At 40.0% G+C, this 17,505-nt stretch overlaps 1 protein-coding gene across 2 annotated transcripts in view; it reads left to right on the forward strand.

Annotated features, from left to right (window-relative positions):
• The first annotated feature begins 683 nt into the window (after positions 1 to 683).
• The window catches only part of vps50 (VPS50 EARP/GARPII complex subunit), a 109,406-nt gene continuing 92,584 nt past the window's right edge, over positions 684 to 17,505 (forward strand). The window contains exons 1-4 of one of the 2 annotated variants that reach the window (XM_046058318.1): positions 684 to 845; positions 1,361 to 1,429; positions 10,719 to 10,841; positions 11,705 to 11,776. In XM_046058318.1, coding sequence (XP_045914274.1) covers positions 813 to 845; positions 1,361 to 1,429; positions 10,719 to 10,841; positions 11,705 to 11,776 — 297 coding nt within the window. In that variant the 5' untranslated portion in view covers positions 684 to 812. The remainder of the gene's footprint in view (positions 846 to 1,360; positions 1,430 to 10,718; positions 10,842 to 11,704; positions 11,777 to 17,505) is intronic. The other variant, XM_046058319.1, reaches the window with a different exon arrangement.

Genomic DNA, 17,505 nt, shown 5'->3' on the forward strand with positions numbered 1-17,505 from the left:
ACAGTATGTAAACAACATACAACAAAAGTGTCATATATACATTACAGACAGTGGTGAAAGAAGTACTCATATCCTTAACTTAGATTATAACAATGCCACAGTGTAAAAATGCATTCAGAACAATAAACTTCTCAAAAAGTTAAAATACTGATAATGCAGAACAATGTCAATGTTAGGCCTAAGTCATACATATACATATACATATACATTATACATACTACGGGATGATCATTATTGATGCAGTATTTTTAATGTTGTAGTTGTTGAAAGAGAATCACATTTTAACTACTGTTGACAAGTTTGCACCAGGATCCTGAAACCAAAGCATCATTGTTTAAACCTGTGCTTTTTGTACTGTGACAATGTCAAAATGTGTCACTTGAGTAGAGTAACAATTTTCAGAGAGACAAAATAGTCATTGCTGTCTAATGTTCTATTCTATTTCTATTTGGTGATGTGAAATGACTACCATCCAGTGGTGTAAGACAGAAGCACATATATCACATTGTTATTGGGGCACACCACTTTTTAATACAATTTTTAATATTTAAATTTTTTTAGAACAACATATATTTTTAATTGAATCGAAATATTTTCAGTTTTTACAATTGTCAGTTAGGGTCACCATCACACCTCCTAATAAAAACTACCTTTCCCAGGATGCTTTGCGAGGTTTCCGGTTCTTGCCGTAACAGTCATGTGACGGTCAACTATGGCTCCCCTCTCGTAGTGATGGAGGCGCATCGTTGACAACAAAACAAAACTGTTAACATTACTCACGAATTTGTCCGCTGACAGAAGTTAGCTCCACGATGCAGAAGATTAAGTCTCTTATGGCCCGGCAGGTGAGCATAGCAGGAGTACAGTACTAAGCTGCTGGCTGTTTGTCTCTCACAGCAGCTAAAGTTAGCATGACAGCTAGCTAAGCTTACTGGCTAATTTGACAGCTCATCGTTCATTCAGCCCGACTAACAGCAGCTGTTTTTACGGCCGCATCACAGCTACCAGCTATTTACCTCACATGAAGAAAATACACGTGTATGGGGAGTCATGCCGATGCCCCATTTGTAAGAGTTTACCATTAGACAAGCACAACAACAGCGCACAACACCGGACACTGGGCGGTTAGGGAAGTTCTCAGTTTGCACGGCAGTAATGTTAGATTCATTAATTCACCAGTGGACACAACAGAGCATATCGCTTTCTGAAATCTGTCTGCCGGTTCCACTTTTTGCTGCATGCTGTAGTGTGCGGAAGAATAGCAAGCTTTGTGACAACGTGTACAGCTGAAAACAAAACGATAAAGTTACTTGACTTTTTGGTGGCTTTTGAAGTCTAACGGTGAGTCTTATTTTGACAGGGCCTGAAAAGCCCCCAAGAAAGCATGGCAGACCTCAGTCCTGTGGAGAACCTGAGGATTCCGAGCAAGGTAAACTTCTGTTGTTGTGATTGAAGCATATCCTATAAAAATCAGCACCCTTATTGCAATAAAAATACACAGTTAAAGATGGGTTCAAGTAGTAAACAATAGATAGCTACCTGTCCTATGTTACTGTTTTTATGTGTAGTAAGGTCTGAGTAGTTAAATGCTTCCTTTAACAGCTTTGTTGACAGTTGATATTCTTTCATTCTTTTCAAGACATGGTGAAAATCAACAAAATCTGCACGTTTATAATTGTGCATTTATGTGCATCTTATGCGCTGCACTTTAGTTGTATAAACTATTTTGGGCATCTTGACTATGCCTATAATCTAAAGAAGCCAAGTTCAATCAAACTCAGAAGCAGTAATAATGATAGCAATAACCTGGTTGATTGTATCGGGCTGGTTTTTGTTTTGAACCAGACCTCTTGCATATTTTGTGTCAGATAAGCGTTTGCCCACCATGCATTGTATTACACACAGAACTGCTTCCTGTGCATGACATTAGTTACACACATCACACCTGCTGGGTTTTCTAGACAGTAGTGTAAAGAGACCGAAGGCTCCCATTTATATCACTTAAGGACGGACTTCACTTCAATCCCAACAACGGGGGTGTGAAATATGGTCTGCTGTAATGGTGTTTTAGCATTTTGGTGTGGCAGCGTTTGAAAATGCAATCAGTCATGCTTAGTCACAGGAAGAATTTGTCATTATCCCCATGTACAAATTCAATTTGTCAAGATTAGACAGAGTGAAGTGGCTCTATACGATGTATAGTCACTTACTCTCACCTCAATGCACTGCTTGTTGCTGGCTTCGCTTTGACTTTGACTTGTGGTGATGACCTTCTATTAATGCGGCTACAATTTGGAAGGTGACCAACTCTATTTATCCGCTGCGCCTGGTGATTTCAGCCAGGTTGATTCAGCCAGATGTTTAATTTATGTGCTTCTAAAGACTTGGACTTTAACGGTTGACATTGTTTTGATTGTTACCCCAGTTTGGCCTTAATGTTTTTCTTCATGGGGCGCTTTGCTGATGTACCGTTTGAGTAGGCTATTTGTTGCCGAGGTTGAAAAAGTACTGCAGAAGATGAGACTAGAAGGAAGTGCTTTTTCTTTTGTCATCTGTGAGAGTTGCGAAAGATAAGGCTGAGAGAATTTGCCTGTTGTCATGAGAAAAAGAAAAAGACGGAGCAGCGTGTGATAAACACAGGCTGTCTCTGTTGAGGGGCTCATCCACAATGATTTTATTATTTATCAAGATCAGGCTGGTGCTTGGTATTATTGTCACAATGCAGCAAATTTTGGCTCATGATGGGTGACAAAGTTATTATTTATTAATCCAATAATTTGAGATCATTGTATCATCTTGACGTAATGCTTTGTGGACAATATTACAGTTCTGTTGCTGGACCTGTTATTGCACAAACCCACCCAGTGACATGGATCAAGCTTAGATTAGATAAGCAGTCATTTAGTCTCCAGGTATACTTAGAGCGTGAATGAAAGCAGAGGGGAGTATCTCAAGAAAGATTTGTTTATTTTCATAGGACACATGCCCCACTCCTCTTTCCGATGGCTTGAGGATTGGTATCGGGTGATGTGGCCAAACTGGATATGCAGACATCACACACCCTGGTTTTAGGCCTGAAACCTTCACCTTTGTTCATGCTAGAAAGAATGTAAGAAGAATCATGGCCCAAAGAATGACTGTAAATCTTGCTAACACCTTCTGTGTTTGGCTTATGTGACATGAGGCACCATAGTATAGATTGAATAAAGTGGCAGAGAGTTAGTATGGATGTGAGGTCTGGCTAGTAAACACCTCGGCCTACTTCTCTATGTCACAGATGAATTACGTCCCCATCGTGTACTGCAAACACCTGCCTTTTGTGTGTTTAACAAAAACACAGGGCTTATTATTTGATGATATTGTGCGTTGACTTTATTTACTTTGCTGCGGGGCCTTGCTGCTTTCAGGAAAATGAAATAGGACCCACACGGGCCCGGCTTTGTATACACCGAAACCTGTGTTCTGTTTTGAATAAAGGTGAACAATCCTCTCAGTACGCTGTGACCGCTGCCACTGTGGGGAACACTGAATTACTTAACACACTTTTCTTTGTGCTTTGTGCACGAGAGTGAGACCAAGGTGCTGGACTGCATTGCGTGTGTGTGTTATTATGAACTGGTTATTAATTGGGTACTCGCTGCTTGGAACCGTTTATGTGTTTCCAACCAGTTAAGCCGCGATCATTTATCATCCTGCAGGAGTTGACAGCAACATCTGGCTCACTGTTGTCGGGGGGGGGGGGGGGGGGGGGGGGGGGGGGGGGACTGATTAGGGATGATTGACAAATGATGCTGTCGAGTCACTATTTGGACATGACTTGAAGGTTTGATGGTGTTTGAGTCATAAGCAGGGAAAACAGAAACAGCTGGAAAGGAGGAGTGACTGTAATAGACAACCTTTAGACCTGAAGCAGTGAATCGATTTTTTGATTGGCAGAAACAATTTTGATGAACGAGTAATTATTTAAGTAATTTATCAAAACAATTCAGACTGTTTTCTGCTTCTTGCTTCCTAATTGTTAGATTTAGCTGCTTTTCACTCTTTCATATGATTGTTAAATGGAATATCTTCCGGTTTTAGACTGTTTGTCTGCCAAAACAGTCAATTTCACAATGTCACCGTGATCTCTGGAAACTGTGAAATGGACCTTATTCACTTTTTCTATTGACCAAACAATCAATTGAATCAATAATAAAAATGTTTGTTAGTTACACGGCCATGTGACATGTTATGTGCTGAAGAAAGCACACAGACTTCTTTAGATTGCTGTAATACTTTTATATAGAGTAGTCCTAGACTGTACTCTTTATGAATTAATGAATATTTTAGTGTATGAACATGTGTTGAGAAGTTCACATCAACACACTTCTCTGGTGGTTGTCAAAATTCTTCTGGAAAAAGTAGGAAAATCACTGACTTCCTAAAATCGTACTGTAGTAGACAGAAAGTTGTACTTCCTGACAAAACTTCATCAGAAAATAACTGTAGGAATATGATCTCAGAGTTTAATAGTGACTAACGATTAACAAGGGTGATAAAACTATAACAATTCTTATTGCGTTATAATTTTCCTACATAAACATATAACAAATGTTTAATAAATGTAGTTAATTTGAATCACGAACGAATCAGTGCTTCATTTCTATTAAGATATTTATTATGTTGAGGGGGAAAAAAGGACATAAAAAACATTTTATTTAGTTTTATTCATGCATATTTGTTGAAAAAAGATTTAATCATAATTGTTTCGAATGTTCTGCCTCAGATTTGTGAAATGGTCCACTGTTTAGCGAAGTTTAAAACCACAATTGAGTATCTACTTTCTTTTGCTCAGGGACAAAAATCAGCCTTTAAACTTGAAAGAAATAATGTTTTGACATTTATCATGATATTTATCGATATCGACTGATAGGAATTTTTTTTATTGTGATAACATTTTTGGCCATATTGCCCAGCCCTATGATTAACTAATTGTTTGTCCTCTTAAGTCCTTGTGACTGGGACTGCAACTAATGATTTGTTGATTCTTTTCTCACAATGTCTCAGAGCCCAAGGTGATGTCTTTAAAATGTAGTGTTTTGACAGACAAACTACCCAAGACTTGTAAATATTCAATATACTATTCCTTAAGATAAAGAAAAGCGACAAATATTCAGATTTGAGAAGTTATTATTGATAAATTTGATTCGATTAATTTATGAATAATTTCCGCTCTACTTGTGACTTCAGACTACAGACTTGCTGTAGTCATTATCAGGAAGTGCCGACTGATATTTTCTGCAACTTTTGCTTAGGGCTGGGCGATATGGCCAAAAATGTTATCACGATAAAAATTTTCATATCATTCGATATCGATAAATGTCAATCATTATTTCTGTCAAGTTTAAAGGCTAATTTTTACCCCCGTATGAAAATTGAAGTGCCAGATGGTTAATTGCGTGGTTAATCTAGTGTTTATGATCAGAACATGAGAAACACTTCATGCCAAACAGTGGATCATTTCACAAATGTGAGGTAGAACATTCAAAACAATTATGATAAAATCTTTTTTCAAAACTAAACAAATAAAACTAACAAATTATCATTGTTTTATTGCCCAGCCCTACTACTACCCTTTTGAAGTAGTTTAGTTTGTGCTGGTTTGTTAAGACATCTGTCTAATCTTTGACAGGCCGTTATCTAGTCTTAATAGTAATTTTAATAAACTACTTGGTGATTACAGAAATTAACTAACTTTATATGACTGGTGCAAATTTACAACATGGCTGCCATTACGTAGTGTTACTCTACATAGTGCCTGAAGCTTTCATACAGTCTATGGGGCTGAAGTGGAACATTTGATTTTCTTGGCGATAGCAGCAATTTAGCCTCAGGGGGAACCTTTCTCCCCCCCGTTCACCTGCTGCTGTGTGCCTAATGCCGTCTACAAATTCACAAGTAAATCTGGACAATGAGCCAAGAACCAAAATTTAATAAACGTTTGACCTTATTCAAGACTTCAAAGAGAGATGATTTCAAAGATTATGATGAAACTTCTATGGCATTCAACTTTGGGGAATGATCATTTTCATTTTAAGGGTCAAACAAAACCTGATTTGCACCAAAACCTTTAAATAAACCCAAACCTTGGCAGATAAAAAAACACTTTTTTTTTTTTTAATTTAAATTACTCCAAATGGCCCCAAGCTATTTTTGATATGTTTGATGTGTTTGTTCCTTTTGTGAATCTCTCTGGGTCCCTGAGATGGTATAAGCTGCTTTGTGGGTTCACACTACAAACAAACAAACAAACAAACCTTTTTTCCCCGCTTTCCAATCCTTTTTGTTCAAAGCTGTTGTCCCTCTGCGAGTCAGTTTTAAGGATTTACTTTATAGGTGTTGTGATGCTTTATATCTCTTAACCTCCTCAATCTAACAGAGGCTTTGATGGTTTCCGTCATTACAATCTCATATAGTGTGGTAAAGCAGTGCCCGAATCAACCAGACTTTACATTCTAGATGTAAGATATGTTATACTGACTTCCAGTGAACTCTATATAATCTGAGGCGCAAGATATCCACTATTTTCCAACTGATATAGGAAAGCAGCAAAAATGACTTCTTGGACCTGATTATTTCACAAATATAAGTATAAATAATATAAGTATAAATATAAAGCTGGTTGAGGTAGCAAGTAGTTTCAGTCATTTTTCAAACAGAAATGTTAAGCATTTGCTTGTTCCATCTACTCAAATGCGAGAATTGACTGCCATTCTTTGTTTCATCATTGTAAATGGGGTTGGTTTTTGGAGTTTTGGTCAAAATAAGCAGGCAATTTTAAGATGTCCTCTGAATTTCTACACTAATTTCTGACATTTTGTCATCTAAACAATGAATCTAAAAAATAATAGGCAGCCTAACTGATAATGAAATTAATTGTTAGTTACAGCCATAAATGTAAGTGTGACAAAGGTTTAGTGAAGCTCTGGAACAAGCTGGTACAGGATAGCTGTGTGATGGTGAGTATTTTTTTTTTATGTAACTTTAACTCAATGGAAATATTTGGTTTTTCCTGGAGGCGTCAGTTTCCCTGAGGCAAACAGTTGCTCTCTTGTAACCCTTCTGTTAGTGCTCAAGGTTCAATGCAGTTAGCCTTTCCCACCAGCAGGGGTCACCCTCAATTTACCCATTACACATTTTATCTGCTCAGTTAAAGAACTCTGTTCACCCAAAAAAACATTCATTTATATGGGCTGATTTCAGTGACTGCTCAATATTATTATTGGCGTAGCATTATTTCCTAAAATCTTAGGATGAATATGGTTACCTCCAGTGTGCAATATGTATTCTCTGAAGACTGGGGATAAAGCTGTGAGGAGGGCATGTTTGAAAACCTATCATTAGTTCACATAGGCTATCTTGAGGGAGAACACAGCTCACTTTGACAGTTCACATGTGTTATGGCCTTTGGTGACCCAATCCGGTTTGCTTCTGACATTTAGCTAATATCTGATTAAGCTTCCACAAGCCTGCCTGTGCACTTTATAACAGAACAGCGGCATGACACCAAAGATACAGAGCACTCTCGCTTTTGGCTCGGTGATAGACAGCGGGGAATTGAGGAAAAATAATCACTTACTTCCAAGTAAAAATTCAACAGTATTGCCTGTTAACCCAGAAGCACAGCATCCCGTATTGCAGCCTGGATACCGCTGCTGGCTGTGGATTGTGTCCTAATGTCCCAGAAGGCCACTGTTTAGGAGCAGATGAGGACCTGTAGGCAGGTTAGGCTCAGGTAAATATTCAGCACTGATTACAGTGAGGAGGTTTTGATTTGTTCAGCTGATGAATGATTCCATAGTGGAAATAAATGGCCCTCCTCTCATTCTCCTCAGCGCGCTGTCTTTCTCCCCGGTAATGTCCCGCAGGATTTTCCACAAACCTCCTGTTGTTTATTCAGTCTCCTGTTTTATCAGGGCCCCCGTGTTGTTGAGCACTGTTTTGTTCTGCGCCTTTTCCACATTCAATCAGCACTCCAGACGAATATCCACTTTGATTCTCTGATACCGCTTGTTAAACGTCCCGCACTTTGGATGCAAATAGATTTCTAATTTCCGCAACGAGGTGAGGATTTCATTAATTTGCGGAGGGGGATGATCGGTGGTTTGTTTGTCCCTCATCCTTCAAAGTGAAATTTGATCAAAGCCTCACAGCGGCTGATGTTGGGTTTCACGTGTGGGGTAAGGGGGTGTCTTGTTTTGTTCTGGGCCTATGCTGCCGCAGGGGTGGGAGGGAATTATTTAACCTGAGGTAGCCTCTTATTCTCAATGAGTCATTCACTTCCCCTCGCTGCGGATGGGAGACTGAGGCAGAGAGAGGGAAAAGAGAGCGACAATGACAGAGGAGGTGAATTGGTCTAACTATACTGGAGTGGCACCACAAGAGAGACGCATCAGCTCTAACTTTCGCTACCAATGAGTCATCCCCCCCCTCCCCTTTTCGCTTTCCCTCTCATTTAAGCTGATTTCCCACCCACCCTTTTCACGGCAGAGTGTGATCTCCTACCTGCATCCCTCCTTTCCAATCTCACGCACTCACCCACGCATTTCCCTCACTCCTTTGCCAGATTCAAACATGGCCACACACGCACACATGCGCACACTCACAGGCACATGCACAAATTTTAATTCCTTCTTTCCATCATCCCAATTACCTTCTATAACATTTATATATGGTATATCAAAGGGATTCTGTTTGTGTAATTGAATTAAATGAGGTTGTATTTGACTGTGGACATTACATTTACTCACCGAAGTGTTGCCTCTTATAAATGTCACTCAGCAAGACACACTCTCGCCCACAGAAGCTGATTCAGTTACATGGGTGGCACACTTCATCGCCTTGCTGAGCGCTCCTTGCTGATAGTAGCTGGGAAAATATTTGTGGTTAGGCAGGTGTGTAAAAGGTTTTCTTGATCAGTGTTGGCTGTCTCATGAAGTCTACTTGAGTTGATGTATGTAGATCTCTAATAGAGATTTCTATAGGCTACTTTTATTTAATAGAGTGCGGATGGATATACTGTAGGGCCATATAGATTGCATTTATCCCATAATTCCACATGCATCCTGGTTCACCTCCTTCCCAAGCCTGCAGTCTGTTTTTTGTGCTATCAGGCTTTAATTTTGCTGATGCCTCAATGTATTGATTCCACACAATCAAGTTGTTAGACTCAGCATTACCTTAAGTAAAGGATTTCCACTCGGGGCATAAAGTGAAGCCATTTAGCTTGAGATGTTTTCTTTATATGGGATGTAACATTGGGGTGTGATAGCTATATTTAGGATTTTTAGCTGTGTTGGTGACATAAGTGAAGGAATGAGGTCAGTTGGCCGGTAGTTAAATGTCTCAACAAATATTGGCTGGATTGCTATTTAATTTGGTACACACAATCATGTTACCCTCAGGATGAATTTGAATAACCTTCACAACCCCTTATTTTTAATTTAGCTCCAACATGAGGTCAAAATTTCAATTTATCCAATACTTTGGTTTATGTATAAATACGTGCAAAACTGATGACAGCCTCAGCTGTACTTTCTGTTTAGTGTTAATTGCAAATGTTAGCATGCTAACATGCTAAACTAATACGGTAACTAACATGGTAAACACTATACCTGCTTGATATCAGCATGTTAACACTGTCATTGTGCGCATGTTAGCATGCTGATGTTAGCATTTGACCCGATGGCTGTACTTAAGTACAGCCTCAAAGAGCTGCTAGCATGGCTGTAGACTCTAATGAGCACTAAATTTAGATGTTGGAGACTTAAGAGACATCATCATTTAGTGTCATCACTGAACAATAATGTTCGCATTTATAAATTGTAATGCATAGCATTGTGGGATTGTTTGCAGAAAGTAGTGTGCGTGCCATGGACACTGCTTTATACGTTCCATTGTCAACTCAAATAATATGGCAGTGGGTAAATGCAGTGCTATATAGTAAATTGGGAGTGATTCTGGACACAGCCTTGTTCTACTTTAATTTATTGTCCAGCAACTTTTTCTTGTTGTAAATTGCTAATAGGGTCATCCCACCACTTTGTTATTGACTTGTGATTATATCTCGGCTCATTAAGAATGTCTGTTTAAAACCCTTCATCTAAAAGACTTGCTGCACCAGTAAGCTTTGACGGCATGTTAATCAATAGGGCTCTGATGTTTTTCGGAGATGCTCTGAAGGGGAATCTCCGTTGTATTTTTTTCGGTCATTCCTTTCTTCTTGTCTTTCCTCTCAAGGCTGCCTGCCATCCCCCATGACAGCTGTCCAGCGAAATAAGCTGCAATCCTCTCCCAAACTCCGTGATTCATGTTTTCATCTTTTTTCCCACTACGCACCTCCTCCTTCCCTGCCCTTGCCTCTTGTTCTCCACCTCCATTTTTATTTTTTCTCTCTCACTTTTCCTTCACCCATACCCTTGTCCTTAAATCTCTCCTCCCTGTATGGTTCTTTCCCCTGCCATCCTCCCTATTCACCCTCTCATCTCTCTTTCTCTGTTTTAATGTATTTTTCTTGACGTTTATATGAGAGATTTTGTTGTTGTTGTTTTCATTAGTTGGGCAATGATGTAATTTTCTGTTTTGAACTTTTGCCCCAGTTTGTTGGAAACTTTCTAAAGTGGCTACTTCAAGGACATGTTTTTACTCTGTCTCTCTTTGTTGCCGTCTCTCTCTTTCAGGAGGAGTTGCGGGAGCTGAGGGAGCAGCCCATTGACCCCCAGGCGGAGCAGGAGATCATCGAGAGCATCGAGGAGGTCTACTTCTCTAACGACTCCTTCGACATGGTGCAGCACGAACTGGAGGTCAGAAACTCTCTGTATGATTGCGTTATTGACTGAATTAGTTGTCACTTGTAAAATGATGACAAGAGACTTGCTCCCCAGGTTCCCACGCATTTATAATGTGAGTAAATGTGGTTCCCTCCTACTTTGAACCTCCTGTGACTGGCAGAGTTAAAGCTCTTTCTCACCTGAGCTGCTGTCTCTTACGCGTAGCAGTGACGTCTGGATTGATGGATTGCATCCGCTCAACAGAGGAAGGGTGTGAAATCTCATTAGATTTATCTTAGTATTGCTACACCATCATGAAATGAGACTCTCAGTCAAGGGGAAAGTAATTACCTATCATCCTTTGGGCCATGGATTTGTAATATATTTTTTTCCAGAGCAGAGATTGTTTGCTGTTTACTAAATAACATCCTCTACCTTCTTGACTAATCTGACTTATGATCTGGCAAAGTCTATTTATTGAGCAAATTCTTTTTTTGTTGTTTTCTTAATGGAGGAAAAGCTGCAGCTATCTTCAGTCGCACCAGTTAAACCAGCTTAAGTTTTTTGAAATGCCTTGGATATCTTTCAAAAATTAAGATGCTCAGGAGTGAAGATTAGCTCTCTCAAGATAAATTAAATCCCTGCTATGGCCATGAGCGCCAGAACTTCGATACTGGCATAGTCCTTTTGTGAATATTTTTCTGTCTGACACACACCCAGTAGCAACTTTGACTACACTGAAGAGTAGATACATTTTGAAGCAGCATGCAGCATGCAAAGTCTGCAAGGGGCTTACAGACTTTGTTTGTGGATGTGTCTGCAAAAGTCTTGTGTAGGAGGTTGTATTGTGAGCAAACAATAAGGTTGTATGTTTGTGTCTGTGTGCTTGATTATAGAAACTCCCAGCTGAGCTGAACCTGCAGGAGCTGGAGGAGTACAGAGACAAGCTGAAGAGACAACAGGCAGCAGTGAGTCTCTCTCTCTCTTTCTCTCTCTCGACCGTCAGGCTGTGATCGGGGGTAAATCAGCGGTCGATTGGCGGTTGCCAGTCGTTATGTATGAACTACACAATGACTCATCAAAACGGCTCCCTGACACATTTCAGACACATCGCAGACACCAGCCAGATATCTAGCACGCCAAATATCTGGAAGAGTCGGCCGACTCGACATCCACATCCAGCCAATGAGAGAAGGCAGCAACTTTTTCACTGCAAAACACTTTTTGCTCACCTCCAGCTCTCTCTGTAGCTCAGACAATCCCTGCTACCTGAGTGTGCTAATCTATTCTTTCACCCATATTTTTTGTCTTTATAAACTGTTTCGTGTGTAGGTTTGCGTCATTTCCCGTTTCACAGTTCACGTGTGTTTTCTTGACAAAACGTGGTTTGGAGACCAGCGTACGGGTGACAGAGTTGTTGTCAGCTCGCGTAGTGACCGATCAGTCACGTCACAACGATTTCAGACTCCCCTCACAAGACGACAAGTTGTGTAGTGTGAACTGCACGGCCATCGGCCGATGCTGAACGTCTGCACGAGCCTTAACCTTAACCTAATTCTAACCTGAACATCAATTTTTGTCCCCAGGGTGAAACGAGTCCCCACCGGTTAGTGTGAATTCAGGTTAAAGGTTCAGTGTGTAAGTTTTAGTGCCATCTAGTGGTGAGGGTTGCGAATTGCAACAAAATTGCTCTCTCACGCTCCCTTTAGGACAGAGGTTCTCAAAGGGGGGTCCGGGGACCCCCAGGGGTCTATTCCATTCATTTGTAACACAATGACACAATGAGAATGAATGACTACTTGGGTCACAGGTTTCATACACTTTATGTAATAAAAGATGTAAAAGCAAACATTCTATCAGAATGGGGAGATTGGGACAAAATCTTACAGTACATCTTACAAAATCTTACAAAACATGAAATACACATAAACACCCCCCCCCCCCCCCCCCCCCCCCCCCAGTGTATTATATTATGGCTCATGGATATAAAACCAAGAATACAAAAAAGTGTTTTATTTGAGGTTCATTCTTGACCTTGGAAATAGTTGTCTGACAAAAAACGCATCTTTTTCTGGGGTCTTGATTGCCATGGAATGTGAATAGTTGTCGTGGAGATGGATCTGTTGACATGTGAGCTAAATTGCTATTGTTACCTCATCTGCAGCACTTTTAGGACGTCTTGTTCGTGTTGGCATTAAAGTTCATTCATTCATGTACTTATTAGCCAAATGCTTATCTGCTGATAAAGACCATGTAATACAGTTGAAAGCACCTAAAAAAGCTAATGAGTGGTCCTTGAGTTCAGACTGTTGTCGGCTGTCTTGGAAACTCCTTCCCCTGATTTTGCAGATACTCCACTATAGATATGTACAGTGTGTATCTGTAGTGTGTATTGAAATTGTGTGTTTTTGTGTGCAGCAACTTTATTAAATAAGAAAACTACAATCACAGGCCCTTTCAAAAAAACTGGGCAAAACCCATATCCCAATAGTTAATTCTTGACCTTGGAAACCGTAGTAGACAAATCAATCTCACCTCAACACACTGGGATACACTGCAGACACACAGTATGAACCCCAAATACGTCTGAAAAAGCAATAGATTTCCAAAGGCTCGTTTTCAGTTAGATAAAAGCTTTGAGCTCTATTATTTAAAAAAAGCAATTTACTTGGCACCCCAAAGATCCTGTCTGCCCGCCTGACATTTTGTTTCTTTTGTCCCGTCCCAGTCAGCAGTGCCATGTTAAACGTGTGTGTGTGTGTGTGTGTGTGTGTGTGTGAGGCTAGTCAGGAACATTAACATTAAGTACCATGTTTGTTTGTTTTTTGTTGATTAGCAATTTGGTTGTCCTTTGAGCCAAAAATTAGGGACATGGGGAAAGACAAATGACCTTCACCTGATAGACGTTAGTTTGTGCCTGATGGCAGACTCCTATGACATCAGTGACTGTGTTTTCCTCCTGTGGCCACATCAGGACTGTTTCCATAGTGGCCGTCACTCTAAGGTCAGTCAGGTACTCGCAGTTTCAGGCTGGAGGATCTGGCCTGTCAACAAATCCTAATTATAGAAATATGTTAGCAAGAAAATGGCTCTTTCCCCCTCTATACACTCAATCCCCACAGTCAAATGCAGATTTTTTCCACTAACCCTCTTTCTTGACAAGCTTCTGCACTTTCGTACACCTGTTTGTCTCCATTGCGCCCTCAGCCCTACTTCTGTATTTTTTTTTTGTACTTTGCCACGTCTATTCCCTCCATGCCTCCTCGTATCCCTCTTTTTCATACATGCTGCACATCCCTTCTTTTGACATTTTTGGCAGTTGCCCACAGAGCTGTCTGTTTAGTTGAGAGAATGCTCCAGACTTTGTGGCCTGTGGCATGGTGAGACCCACAAGTTAAGAGAACACGAACATACTCTCACACATACTCTCTCTCCGTCTCTCCCTTTCTCGCTCCCTGGCTATGAGCCTGCAGCCACCTCGTTGGAATAGCCATGGTAATTGGTCCAGTGTGTTGTCAGGCAGGAAATCCGCAGCTTTGTTTCTCATCAATGTAAACCTGCAATCCTGTGTCTACTTTAGCTATTTAGCTATTTTTCTAACCTGAATCTTGTTTATTTCAATCACCTGTATTGTTAGGAACGTAGGTAGGAAGGTTTATTTTCATAATATAACAAGTTAAAGAGTGAAATTGAGTTTTGCTATATAGCAGACAATATTCATTAATAAAGAATCAATTATAAAAATGGTAACAGAAATAAACTGGTCCTGGGCTGTACACATCCCATGCCAGTTTGTGATGTTTCCAGTCAGGATGCTTTCAATTGCTCTTCTGTAAAAACTGACAAGAACTTGGGACGGGAATTTGGCCTCAGTCGTTTCTGAGCTTTCTTCACCAGTGTGGAGATGTGAGATGACCATGACAGGTTCTCTGTGATGCTGATTCCCAGGAACTTGAAACTGTTCACTTGCTCCACCTCAGCTCCACTGATGTAGACAGGAGTGTGTGTCTTTATCTCCTTCTTCCTAAAATCAATGATCAGCTCCTTAGTTTTGCTGACGTTGAGCAGTAGGTTGTTCTCTGGGCACTCTACAAGATTATGAATTTCCTGCTGATATGAAGTCTCATCGTTGTTTGCAATTGTTAATTATTGTTAATAATTGTTGATTGATAAAAATTAAATCCACTTTTTCTGGGGTATGGCGCATGAACTTTTTGGCTTTTGAAGGGGGATGTGACAGAAAGAGTTTGAGAACCACTGGTCTTCCTCAGTGCCCTGAGGTCTTTGTAAAATATCTTCAGTATATATGTTTTCAAGCTAAATATTCTGATCTCTCTTTCTGCCTATCATCACCATGTCTCTTAAGGTACGTAAGCTCCAATTCTCAATTACAATTACAGTTGGCCATGTTAAATCCCACAGCAGGTCTATTACCAGGAGAGCTGAGAAAGAAAGAGTAGAACATTACATACACATAGGGCCAGATTTACTAAAGGTTTGCATGAGTAAAACGTGTGCAAACGTGATATCACCTGCAAATTAACACATGAGCTGATCTACTAACAGTGTGCATGCAGAATGACGTCTTTCAAAAGTGCAAGATAGCACCTGATGTTCATGTACTACTTTGGCTGTAATAAATATGCAATTTGGGGACGTTTTATTGTGCAAAGTAATGGGAGGATAACATGCAAATACATTTATTTGCTACACGCAATGTGATCTAACAAGCGTAAAAGCAATTTCATGTGAGTGCAACAGCATCTGTATTTAATACGTTTGAAAGGAAGGTGCAAACTCCAAGTGTTGGCTGCTGTTATCGTTGCGAGAAGGAGACAAAGCTGTAATGAAAGAAAACATAGAGATATTAACAATATTAGATAATATTATTCTATAGCCAATATGTAGAAATAAAATACATACGATTTCCACATACTCGGGAGGCACTGAATGAACCAGAAGGTTTTTAAGTAGTGGCTGCTTTCTTCCCTCCCGACTCTCCATGGCGCAAAACCTTTAGAACTCTTTATTCGGGATGTTAGTAAATCCGGCCCATAGTGTATAGTATACACAAATAGTAAGTAAACATGCAACAGTTTTCAGTGTATACATTAGGAGAAAGGCCAAAAAACTATAAAAGAAAAAAAAAAAATTATTTGTGAGTGTTTTTCCTCTTTCTCTCATGAAGTCTCATTCTCCCCTCGCTGTCATTCATCAAAATGTCAGTCAGACATTTTCAGAATAATTACTAGGGGATGGGGATCACACCTGCTTCAATTTATGAATAATAACATTCTTTTATTCTGCGGTTAATATTTTTAACAAATAGTGTAACTTTCACCCCCATCTGTCCTAGACACAGTGGGTATTGGAACTTTCTGCCATTTATTGTACATGTACCTTGAATGGTAAAAAGTTTTTCATTGGTAAAATATTTGTTGTTGTGTATCAGCACAACACTACTGCCTTAACAGGGAGCATGTGTGATTGATTTTAGGCTTTTATTTGGTTCAATATAGAAATTCTACGGTCTGATCTCTTGTAAAAATCAATGTTATCTTATGCATCACAAATGAGATACAGGAAAACGTTTGAAATAGGCCTTGAGAGCATGGCTTAGAGGGGCTGCTGAATTTATAAATTTTTTTCAGAAATCATTTGACAATGTACTGCAAAGAAGTCCGTCACACATTTTTTTCAGATTGCCTTTATTGTATTGAGTGGGGGTGATTGTTTACGTGTTGCGGTTGACCAAACTAGTGGCTATCTCCTGCTGCTGCAGATGGAAGGACCATCTCTGCAGGTGGGCAGTTTATTTATGTGCTTTCATAATGGACTCCCCTACTCGTGTACCCCCCACCCCGAACCTATAGAGGCACGTAGTTGTCAGTGTGTGAAATAGAGCATAACCCTCTGAAGAAGTGATAAGTGTGTTTTCAGTTTCTCACTATGCATCGTCTATCAATTGACGGCCTTCTACACTGAAGGTCTACACACATTTTATCTGTGACATCATTAGTTAAGCTGCAAAGCAGCTTGATGTCGGTGTGTGTGAGTGTGTGTGCCTGTGTGTGTGTACTAGCAGGGGCATGTGTACATCAGATGACAGAAAAAAATATACAGCATTGTACCATGTGTACTGCATGTACTTGTTCCTCTGTTTGCCACTCGTACTTTGCTCCTGCTTTGAGGAGGTGTGTATGAACTGGTGACATAAATATATTTATGTCAACATATGACACATGTTGACATAAATATCCCCTCTCTTTCCTTCTTCTGCCCCTCTCCTGAGCCATGTGCTGTTGGGTACAGCAGACCGTCTGTGGAATTGGAGAAGGGAACAATTGCCATGTTTCTCTGCCACAGTATGCAAGCTTAATTAGCATCTCAGAGGATCGTCTCAAGGCCAATTGACTTTTTGTGCTGCGAGACCTCGGCTCACAAATGTCAGGGTCCAGAGATACATAATTCCCATGTAAACACACAAATGCTAGAAAGCCTTATTGATTAACATGCTTGTTATTATACTTCTGAGGGCTTTATTGACTGAATATGGCATCTAAACCCTTATCTCTCCCAAAACCTGAACTACTGTTACCAGTAATACTTACCCAAACATGCATTAAACCCTTATTATAGCTTTAACTCCGATTGCCATAATCCTAAAATGCCCCCTGAAGAAGTTTGAGCCCACAAA

The sequence above is a fragment of the Micropterus dolomieu genome, linkage group LG09 (genome assembly GCF_021292245.1).
Source record: "Micropterus dolomieu isolate WLL.071019.BEF.003 ecotype Adirondacks linkage group LG09, ASM2129224v1, whole genome shotgun sequence".
NCBI classification, from domain to species: Eukaryota; Metazoa; Chordata; class Actinopteri; order Centrarchiformes; family Centrarchidae; genus Micropterus; species Micropterus dolomieu.